This window comes from Ammodytes marinus (genome assembly GCF_949987685.1).
Source record: "Ammodytes marinus genome assembly, chromosome: 11".
In the NCBI taxonomy this organism is placed as follows: Eukaryota; Metazoa; Chordata; class Actinopteri; order Uranoscopiformes; family Ammodytidae; genus Ammodytes; species Ammodytes marinus.
The window spans coordinates 7,781,704-7,793,767 of record NC_137215.1 but is presented as its reverse complement, the minus strand read 5'-3'; the positions used below and the strand labels follow the sequence as shown (position 1 = coordinate 7,793,767).

Here is a 12,064-nt window from a genome sequence, read left to right as displayed (position 1 = left end):
ACACTATGCCACTGAAGGCTTACTTGCACGTGGCAGAGCAATGGTTCCACACCTGCTTTGTTATTCAAAGCATATTCCAAATGTAAATTTAGCTTAATTGGAAAAGAAAAACAACTGTGCGGGCAAAGATTATGCATAATCACGATAATTATTTCCCTTGGTGTATTACTTATTTTGAGGTGAGTAGTCGGTGCTGCGTAATGAATGCACCACCTAGGAGGGAACAAAGAGACGTGCAGATTAACGTCAGAGCTCAATCAAGTTCGACAAGAGAGGGAGGGTGAAAAAACCCTCCGTCAGATTTGATTAATTAGCCATCTCATACTATGACTTTGAATACAACAGCATCTTTTGACAATCTGCCAGAGAAAAATCATGTATTAAAACATCTGGATTTACAGAGACATTTCAAAACCTAACTTCAACTTTTTGCCCATTTGAGAATTGACTAGAACATCTGAACCTGATCGTGTCATTTTTTTTTTTCGTTATCTGAGACTGTGTAATATCTTATCTCAAAAGGTCTTTTGGTTCCTGCTTTGCTACTAATGAAACCTGTCCAAATGGTGCACCAAGCTAGCCTGGCTCTGCCCGCCTACATACTTCCGTTCAATTTTCATTTCACTTCAATAGTCAGTCTGGGGCTGAAGTGTATTGATGGGTTCCTTCTTCAGCCAGACTTTTGGCTGTCCAATCAGCGAACAGAGTGAGTGGCTGAAAACGATGACGTCGAAGTCGCGCTCCAGTTTCAGTTGAATGCTGCGTTCCTTTATACTCGGAACTCGGAGATTTCCGACTTGGTAGTTCCGAGTTCCGAACTGTCTGTGTTAGTGCATCTGCTCGCGAAAGTATGGAAGCCTACAACCTTTCTCATCCAAATAACTAAAAGTTAGGCTCTAGCAAGTTACCGTTGCCAGGTACCGGTAGATCCATAGACTACAATATGTAGTGAAGTCGGAAATTTCCGAGTTCCCTGTACAACTTGAACGCACCGTCAGAAGCCGGCTCATGACATACGTCACACCAAACGTTATGTGATAGGTTGTCTAATCCAGAGTGGCACTGAGCAGATCCAATAGTTTTAAACTTCAACAGACACCCGCCTCCAAGTGAGTGAACGTTTGCCAATTACAGCAGTTCCAGACCTTCTGTACAAATGAAATGAAGTATGATAGTCTGGTAGGACCAGGCTAGCACCTAGCAGCATTTCTCTGAATGTGTTCACTGTTATATTGCCAAATTGGCAATTCAGAAAAATGTGTTTTGATCTTGAAATGTAGGTGAAAAAGAACAACATTGTTTATGCTGTGTTTTGAGCAATCAGCTAAATGATAGTGGATGCTTCTAAATGTACAGTAACATTTGTGGATGAGCAACAGTCATCTCTGAGTAGACGATTCAAGCCCAGAATGTGTTCAGAAATGATGTTTATTCCATGACTGTGGTGGTTTAATTTCCATTAATGGTGTATCATGCCGAGCGGCCCCCGACATGCCAGACGCGAACACCTCAAACACATTTGCTGCTGATGATTTTGATTAGACACAGTGGAAGACATTACCTAAGTTCATTTTTTCTAATCAAGCCCTCCTGAGCTTGGACCTAGTCCTCAGCTATTCACAGCACTGCCAACTTTCCCATTTCCTTTCGTACGCCCATTAAGTCGTCAGCAAAAGGCAGCCACCTCCGAGCAATTATCTGTTCGAGTCGGGCAGTGACGTTTGACGTTACGGTGGTTACATTACATTTGCCTTTTTTGAGTCCGGAGAGACAGACTGACCTTTGAGGCACAACGGGAAATAATGGCCATGTAACTAAGGTCACTGCCACAAACCCTGTTATGCTCCATACACGCACAGAAAAAAGAAAAAAAAAATGACTCACTGTATCACTGGGAAACTGGAGTATTGATGTAGAGGTCATTCTTTATCTGTTTCTGTTAGGTTGCAGTCTTTTAAGGTGCACTATGCAACTTTAGGCGTGTCAGCGAATTGAACGTTTTATAAGGTGTATTCTTAAGAGTGGATAACCAAACTTTCCACACAGGAAAATTGGATCCCTGGAACACTGTTTGAAGTTAGAGAGCTACCTGAAACGTAACAGTTTCACTGTGGTTGTTTACAGCAGCGATGATCACAGTTTTGTTTACAAACGTATTCTAGTCTTCCATTGGGTTCCATGTCCCTCAAAATAATTTTGGTTTGATTTAAGATGATCAAATTATTCAATACGAATAACGATATGATTGGAAGTATGTGTTGAAAAAATGCGTATAAAAAACTGGATTATTTCTTTGCCAAAAATCTAAATGGTGTATTAACCCAGAAGAGTGAGCCCTGTCTGCACAGCTACGAATAGCCAAATAGTAACAATGGAGGGTGAAATGGCAATGGCAATTCATCTGCTTTCCGAAATGTGCCTGTTTCGCTAAGAGGTTAATGTGTCCGTGACTACAGGAAGGGAACAGGCCAGGTGACCTTGGTAGGGACACGATGACAATGAAGTCGTGCACACAAACAGCATAAACAGCATACGCAGCAGTCTCTGTGTGTGGGCTCTGATGCTCTTTCCATTTTAAAAGGACATTAGGGCTAATGGTAATGGTATCTCAGAGGTTTCCAAGCCTCTCTCCAGCACTGCCCTATATAGCAGCAGCCAAAGAGCATAGTCCATTAAGAAAGCAAACAAGGGACATTTTTCATAAGACACACACACAGGGCATGGGGAGAAAATGGCTATGCCACAAACAATAAGTGACGTATCATAAGCCTTGGCCAGTTAGCTCCAAGTTCCGACATTATAGTTTGATAACACGAGGGAAAATAGACAGAAAGGAATTAATGAAAGAGAGAGGAGTGTACGAGGAAACGGGCGATAAGGAGTAAATATTTCCATGAATCTAGACCCAAATCATTACCACAACCACTTGACATTTAACTATCAATTACTTTGAACAAAGGTTACAATGGATGCAGAGAAATGCTATGTAAAGAAACAACGAATGCATGTGCCTTATACTGGGTGTGGGTGAGCATGTTTTTCCATGTCGCTCAGCTGGGAGGGATCTTCCTGATCATGACCTTTGTGAGTGAACAATGGACACGCAAGCTGCAGCAGTGACTGTTATAGGAAACACGTTATTTGACACCTACCTTTCATCTGACTCTTAACACGAACATGGGGAACCTACATCGCTTGATCCGACCTGGGATTAGTTTTGGCCACAGTCTCTTTGTGGCTCAGTATAGCTGCACCCAGTTGACAACAGGTAAGCATTTAGCCCGCCATTCTGTCTACTGACTGTGAAGTAAGCACATGCCAATGAGAAGTTCTCTCCTGTGTTGTGTTAATCCATTCAGTGTTGCCTCATTTATTTAAGCGAGTAAAGTTGATTCATTTGCATACAGTTTAATTGTTTTCGCAACTTCGCTAACCACAGCCGCGTTGTTTTGGATGTTATTAAAAGCATGCTCACTTCATTATAACCAGTCAACTGTGCCGTGAGTGACTTCCTTCGACACCTTCCTCTGCCCAGATCCATCATGCCGTTGTAAAAAAATAAAATAGGCTGCGAGCAAACTGTGTAAACAAACCCTGCACTGGCCGCTCCAGGAGGCTCAATAAAAACTACAAGCTGTAATGCATTTAGAGATCCTCAATCAGAATCTCATTGTGCATTCTACCCCTGTGATTTGCGAGGATATCCCCAGCCAATCAATACAAGGACCATTAGGCTTAACAAACCCTGCTCGTCTATAAACTGCCCACAGCCTTTTTTGTAAAGCAACAACATGCACTCACAGGTAGGACAGCCTGCCCTGCCCACCTGTCATGGCTGTCAGAGGCAGCAGGTGGTTTACACAAAGCAAGATGTAATGTTACTATATTCCAACACTGTGTCCTGTCACTCATTTGTCATCTTTGCGTCAATGTACATGCAGTACATTGACGTAAATAACCCCCCGCCACCCACCCACACACCCACCAACTACATTCAATTATTCAACCAATATATGCATTGACGTGTGACGTGTATACCACCCTGCGCTATCGCTTGACATTAACCAAATTGAGTACATGACAATTTTTTCCATTATGAGAAGACGTACTATTATAGCCTTTTTTTTTGCTTCTTATTTTTTTCATTACTGAATGTCAGTCATTTAACAAGCTTCCGGCGGCTGCAACACAGAGATATGGAACTTAAAAGAAAATGATGAAACCTAATAGATGAACCACAGCCGACACTGAGACTCGACATTCAAAAACCCTACTGTAAATAATAATTTAGCGATCAAAAGTCACCACACCAGCTGACAGCGGAGTCATACATCTAGGAAGAACACATTTACTGTTTGTTGTTAACAATCATTATTCATTGAAAAATAGCCTATGTAATGAATTGAAGTGAAGAGTTATAATGATGAGTTAACAGCCATCAGAGACCAATCTTCTCAACTGTTGTGCACAACAATGCCTATTTACTTTAAAATAGCCTTGCTTGATTCAAATTATTTCGGTTTTTATAACTTAATAAACAACGTTGCTGTAGGATTGCATCTGCTTAACTAAAAATCATAAAGGTAGCCTACATCAGGAAGTCATAGAAATGAAGCGGTGCACAGCGAATGTTCACAGATAAAACTCCACACGGAAACATGAACACCTGTATTCACCCGCAGACGTATGTGAGAGCAAACACATGGTGAAAATCTGGCAACACACGATTTTGTTTCACCACTTAATTGCCTTACTTAGCCTCACTGCTTTTGTAATGGGTAATTGGTTGTCATGACAAACACTATTCAACACTCAACACTATTCATAGCCCAGAGTGCAAAAAAAAAACCTCTGCAAACACATTTTGAAGACAGGACGTAGAAGATTTCTGATGGAAGCTTTCCACCACACTCCGACTAAGGGGAATGATAGCCTGTTATTCCATTTCCTAATAATGAATAAGAAGGCAGGGAGACTCCCCAGGACAAAATGGCTCCTAAGATGTTGGTTCCATATGAGAAAAATAGCAGTTGAGTGGTACTGAGAGCCCAATAAGCATATACTTCTATACTGCGAGAGGACTGAAGTGTTCAGTCTCTGCTGAATGAGTCTCTCTTTCTTTTCAAAGGTTTTCATACAGAAGGGAAGGATACAGCAAAAGATAAGAGAAGTACGGTTAATCGTTTTCATTGGTGTGTCACACTGATATTATATACACACTGAAAAGCATGTCTCTAGTGGGGTTTCAAGGTTTTTTTTCAATGTGAGGCGACATTGAAATGCCATGACATGTAAGCATTAAAGAACTGCAGACAGCATTCTTCAAGACCGCCAGACAAGTGATACCTAGGCGCATTCATTACTTATGTTACAAAGAGATGAAAAGACAAGACAGCGAAGTATCTGACCTCCAAGTTATGTAACTAAAGGTTGCTTTGATCATAACGATCAGAACTGCAGCGCCTGAAGGAAAGCTGAAAATACTTGGGGAGAAGCCAACAGGTTCAAGGTGCAACACAACTTTGGTATTTTTTGTTTGATTAGGCTATGTTATAATATGTAATATTATACTGGGGCCTGTGACGTGAGACAGATTTATGTATACTTCATTATCTTAAGGGGAACTAAAATCCAGTCCATTCTATTTGATCGGCACATCTCAAGGTTATTCAACCTGTCCATTCATCTCTCCACATTCCCTTCTGATCAGCTTAGGAAATCAGCTTTGATATTTCCCCTCTTTGAGGGTGGCTCTAGCTCCGACCCCAATTGCTACCAGCCTATTTCCATCTTGCCATGCTTGGCTGAAGTACTAGAGAAGCTGGTCCTCAAACAACTGGATTTTTTTCTTACCACAAATCACATTTTGTCTGATCTTCAATCTGGGTTTCGTTCTGGCCATGGATGCATGACAGTTTGCTACTCTTGATTGGGGAAGGTGAGCAGAATGTTCCCGCACCCGCAGACAGGTGGTTTATTCAGGTGTGACAAAAATGGAGGTGACCATTGAGATGAGGATGGAAAGTGGAATGGGAAAGGCGTATTTCAACTATTTCACACAGTTCTCTACTTCTTTACCCACATGCAGCCATTAAACAAATGTACTCACCAGAAAAAGTTACTTATGTCACTATTAATCAGTTTATCTGTGTCTCTCCCCAAAGGTTTACCTTCTAACAATGCCCATTTTCCTTTCTCCAGAATACGTCAGTAATCCTCAAGCACCAGCTACAATGGAGTCCTGAGTTTTTATTTGGAGGGATGAACACACACAAGACATGAAACCAATGGTTTCTTCGCGCAGTTGTGTGACAGAGAAAATGGTAGGAATTACACTAGCCTGTGCAATTATATGAGTCAGAGATGTAACAAAGACACACACACACACACACACACACACACACACACACACACACAGGGAAAGAGAATAAAATAGAAGGATAGATAAATACTGAAGGGAAAAGAATAGGCTATACTGTTGAAGCTCCACTTTCCTCTCGATTAGAAACCCCTCTATTGTTGCTTTCTCCTTAAAGTTTGGCAGCAATAGTCTACACGTGATGTCGCCCGACTCACACGTTCTTGACAAAAAAACTAGACTGACAAATGCATTCGGAAATCTAGAGGATATTTCTCAAGTGAGGTGGACACCGATGGTCCTCAGGCTTTGACGGCGATTGATTCTTTCTGACTGATTGATTGATTTAGTTCAAACAGCCAGTGAGATGCCATTTTCTGACACTCTTGAAGAAAATCGGCACGGACAAAAGCCTATCGTTCAAGAACCTTGAAGACACTTTTGATTAAGCCAGTCTCTACAGACACACACATGCGCACACAGACAAACACACACACAAACACACATACTTTTTTCCTCTAGTCATGCACATGGAAGGCAGAGGCCTACGCAGTCTACCACGAGGAGGACAAAAAAATTGTCTTTATCCAGAGAAATCACATCACTTGGAAATAAATGAGCTGTTTCATACAAAAACATTTCCCCTGACCCTTCAAATGCTCCTCGACATTCTCTTTCATTTTATTCCCATCTCAATCTAAGGTTCAATCTAAGGTCATGTCGTGGTTTTTTGTTTGTTTTTTTTCAGAGCCACATACAAGACCCAGTTATTCTTCCATTACAGTGCTCTGGAGATTTTTTTCTTTTGTTCATCCAGGAACTACTGTCACAAAAATGTTTGAGAAATTGCATTTTTTTGATTATACTTTATTCTATCCTTTCTTTAATTGCTTCGTATTTGACTTTTTTTTTAATAAGAAATTCTGCTTCTGTTGTTGGTATGAAGAAGTCATTTGAATGTTCTGATGAAGTGCTGTTCGAAATTGCATTTGTTCCACAGTTGCATCACAAAGTCGTGACAGTTCGGGATGTTAAACTAAAAAAAAAAAAAGACTTGTGTGTCCACCCAGTCTAAAATGTCACGCTCAGATGCTAACCAGACCTGAAGACATTGATTTCTCGACCCTACAGGGTGACGTGCACAGAGGTGTGTGTGTGTGTGACCCCGGATAGAAAAAAAAGACGACAACAAAAAAACACACCTGCTCTATAGCCTGCATTTGGCAGCTGCTCCTTGAAAACTCAGTCAGTGGAAACACACAAACATGCATACAAATCAATCTCTTCTGTCACAGTATCCCTTTGTCTGTCACCATAGGAACAACCTTAAACTATAACTGTCTGAAGGATGTTTGACTTAAAGGACAGCAGTGACTTGATGTGACTTTTGGATTTGCATATGAGCCAACACATACAGAGGCACACAACTGCAGCTGGCAATGAGATGAAAAGATACTGAGTTTTTCACCCTTGTTGGGTAAATTGTAAGTAATGGACATTGGTTCATTCCCTTTCCTCCGTACATAGGTAGCACTGTGTAATGACACCAATTTCATTGCAATATGATCACACATTGAGAGAGTTGCAATGTTTCTGAAACAAAAATGACTTCCAAAAATTCTTCAGTGAATATATCAGCCTTTTTTCTGTCTTTTTCTCTGCTCTTTTGAAATTGTCCCTGTTTCCACAGAGCCCTCAGACATGCCCCAGGTATTTTTCTTTTGCTGAGTGACAGTCGGTATTAGATGGCCCCATTTGGAACAGGTTTGTATCGATCTGGGCCAAGGAAGGGGACATGAGATCGATCGTTATGCGTGACAGCCCTATTTCCTGAACCTCGCCTGTCTTTCTGAAAATGCCTTCGGGTCGGACAGAAACAAACTAATGAAAATGACGTGTTTACAAATCCTCACAAATCAATGCACACAGCTGGCAAGTAAGAGAGTTCCTGAGAGGGCAGAGAAATCTACTGGCAAGCCTCTGAACAATGATAAATCTTTCTTTGAAACATCCTTGGAGCTGGTTGTCCGACGTTGTAAACACTTGACGAAATGCTTTATTCACCACTGTAGCTGGTGCTATTACGCGTAGAGGCACATGATTAAAAAACAATCAAAAAGAGATTCAGATCATCCTTTGAGAAGAGTCTTAACTGGGACAATAGGTCCCTTTGGAAGATGCAAGTGTATTTATAAGTGCGCATTTTATTGTTTCTGATTGTGTATGTGTGTGTGTGTGTTTGGGGGGGTGGAGGGGTTGATAGAAAGACAGATGGATGGATTTAGATTAGGACATGTGGTACAAACAAAACACTGTAATAACGTCACCATGAATTCACTTCATCACAATGAAGTGGCAGAGAGATTTTTGAGCTTTAAAGAAGGTCTGACACAAGGCATTTACTGCATATTTCAAAGCAACATGAGACATCTTACAAAGCATTAAGCAAAACTACAGGTACATCGTTTTAAAAAAATAAAAAAGTAGTGAAATACAAAGACAGAATTGACAGACAAGTTACAGTTGTCAAAGGTTGTATGCACACCGATAAGGATGTGGACACAGGATATAGAGTTGAGCATGTACCTGTGTTGCATGTTCAAGGACGGGCAATGTTGATAGTGTTGATAGAGACCAAGAGAGAAGCAACAATTAATTCTGTGTGAAATAGAAGATTTTTTACACATATAAAAGACATTTCCATTTCAAGGGTTGTCACTTTTAACCAATTCCTTTTAGATAAAGTGGCAGTGTTGAAATAATAATAACTCGCCTTTATTTTATGATTATTTCTGAGGTTTTTTTCTTTCTTTTTTAAATCAGTGACTGATAACCTAATTTATTCATTTTAGATCTCTCATTTCTCCAAATCAGCAATACTCAGCATCTGTACTTATTATTTATCACAGTTAGATCAGATTGTTTCTACAGTACACATTGCTTCTCCATTGGATTCAGTATGGGTGTGTAGGGAAGGTGTAGTTTGGCGCACATAAAATAGCTACAGAAATGTACATGAATATGAATAAACATTTTGGATTGACATGAAAGAGGGTTTATTCGGCAAAATGTCTTGTGAAAACAGAGCAAGATGCATGTGACTATAGAATGGGAGTCACATTGTGGGCTATCAAAGGCTGAGAGTGTCCAATTCTCCATTCATGCTTGAGACTACACCACAGGAACTATAGACACTCCTTTATAAAAGCCAGAGTTACAAAAAGCAATACTACTTGAGAAGGAAGAGGCCTCAGTCAGTCAGCCCTCAATCACAGTAGAAGTCCATGTCCTGAAAAGAAAAAGGGCAAAATGTAATGAAAAAGAATTAAAGCAACCATTTCAGATATTGTCCTCTTTATTGGGCGCTCATGTACATACTTCCAAATTCAGAAATGTAAACCCTACAGTGTTATTACAGGATATTACAAGTATTTCTTTCATTTAACTTTTTTTTTAAACTTTAACCTTTAACTTTTTCAAAATGTTTCATTTTATGTTGCAAATTGAGGTCAATGAAGTTGCCATGGACTATTTGGTCCCTTGCCCTTGTCTATGGTAAACATTTTCCCTTTTAGATGTATACTGAAGTTACCATATGGTCCCTCATGTGATAAAGGATTAAACAGATATACTCACAGATGTGGGAATCTTAACTGTCTTTTCCACAAACTTCTGTATCTCCTTCATCACATTTGCAGGGAAGTATCCAATGATGCCCATCTGGTCCACATAGCGCTCACTGTAAACCTGCCAGTGAAAATAGCACTTAACAAAGCACCACGCACCACATTATACATCATTTATGCACTCAACATTCCTTTCTAAACTTTGAGTCATTTAAATGCTCGCTCATTTCCAAAGCAATACATTTGAATATTTGACCATATGTCCTGCTTGACAATTTGCTCAAAAAGGCCTGAAAGTTCACATTTTGTGCATCTGTCCATTTTGTAACTGATTGTAAAGTTGTATGAACTGTGCACATACGCTTCCAGACCAGAAGACTCCAGCGCCCTCCGCTGGTACCAGTTTAGAATACACATAAACCATCTGACCCTTCTTGATGTTGATGAATCTGCAGTCAGGGGCTGTGAAGTCAACCAAGGCTGTGGCCATGGAGAGCACGTCTAAAAACAGCACATGCAATCACATGAGAAAAAAGGAAATATTAATGAAAGAATGTACTGTTTAAAAAAAGTGTATCAGGCATGTCTTTTATTGCATGATTTTAAATGGTAGTTTTCAGGATGCACTCACACACAGCCATTGCGTCATGCTTCTATTTAAGGCTCTGACTTACATGAGCACTCTGCATCCCCGCAAATCTTGTTGTCTGATAGTTTATCCATACGCACGGCCCCCTCAGTCTGGTGCAGCAGTCCAACACAGAGCAGGATCACCAGAGGATAACTCATGCTGACCAAAAGAGCATAAACAAGGCAGCGTTCTTCTGTGTGCGTGTTGACGTGAATGTGGATGTTTGAAATGACTTAAGACTATAAAGTTCCCCAAAAAACTTCTCTCGGCCCAGCCTCTATGGGCTGAGCCCCTACATCAGAGGTCGCCTGACCAATCAGTGTTGAGTTTCACACTCTGGAACTATTCATTTCCCACCAGGGAGTTGCAGGAATGAGCAGTCCATGTTCAGCTCTGTAAAAACAATAAGGAAGTTAAGGTGGAGTCACCACTTTTTGTCAAAATCAGTGAATATCTCTTTGCGATCTGCTACCTGTCCGTACTGTGTGTTCGCTGTAAAAGAAATCCAGTGCAAACCCACCGCCTATGCTAAACTGTTTTGTATAACAAGGGTATATACACAAAGGGGGCTCACCGTAGCTGGAACATATCCGTTTACAGAGCCTAGGGCTAGGCGGTGTATTAACACTGGATTATTTTCCCAGCACATGCAGACCGTGAGGAGATATTCCCTGATTTTGACAAAGCACTGGGTTTAAGAGTTGAAATAACGTTGAGGAATAAATTACTTGAACATAACAGACCTAAGAGTGATACCTCCACTAACTGTACAATTAAGCAATCACAACAGGAGTAAATGTATTGTAATAAGCAGTGGCGGACTCGTCGTGGCTCAATGGTTGAAAAAGCGCTCTAAAGTGCCCTCAAGAGTGGTGAAAACGAGAGGAAATGCCTTATTGGCTGCCCTTTTCACATGCAAAACATGATTGGGTGCCCTCTAGGGTGCCCCTTCATACAATAGATTATGATGATGTGCCCTCTAGAACAAGAAAATCTGATGACGTGCCTTAATGAGATGCCCGTATAGTCCCCTTCTGCCCGTCTGGTGCCCTTCTAGTACCCTGATAGTGCCCTTCTGCCCGTCTGGTCCTTCTAGTGCCCTTCTGCCCGTCTGGTGCCCTTCTAGTGCCCGTCTAGTATCCTGATAGTGCCCTTCTGCCCGTCCGGTGCCCGTCTGGTGCCCTGATAGTGCCCTTCTGCCCGTCCGGTGCCCGTCTGGTGCCCTGATAGTGCCCTTCTGCCCGTCTGGTGCCCCCATGGTTGAAAAGGTGTTGCTAAAGTGCCCTCTATGGTGGTGAAAATGAGAGAAAATGCCTTATTGGCTGCCGTTCACGTGAAAAAAAATTATTGAGTGCCCCAAGTGCCCCTCCATACAATAGGCCTAAATGATGATGATGTGCCCTCTGGAGCAAGCTTGAGGTGCAGACGTTCCTCTCTTTGGTAGCTGAC

The 12,064-nt window shown here is 41.2% G+C and overlaps 1 protein-coding gene across 1 annotated transcript; it reads right to left on the bottom strand.

The window, feature by feature from the left end:
* Positions 1–8,742: 8,742 nt before the first annotated feature.
* On the bottom strand, positions 8,743–10,848 carry LOC307257776 (otoraplin-like). The gene is made up of 4 exons (XM_080037089.1): positions 10,659–10,848; positions 10,346–10,485; positions 9,995–10,105; positions 8,743–9,647 (listed from the first exon to the last, which is right to left on the bottom strand). The coding sequence occupies exons 1-4, from the start codon at positions 10,771–10,773 to the stop codon at positions 9,624–9,626; spliced, it is 390 nt and encodes a 129-aa protein (XP_079893215.1). The 5' UTR covers positions 10,774–10,848; the 3' UTR covers positions 8,743–9,623.
* Positions 10,849–12,064: the final 1,216 nt, after the last annotated feature.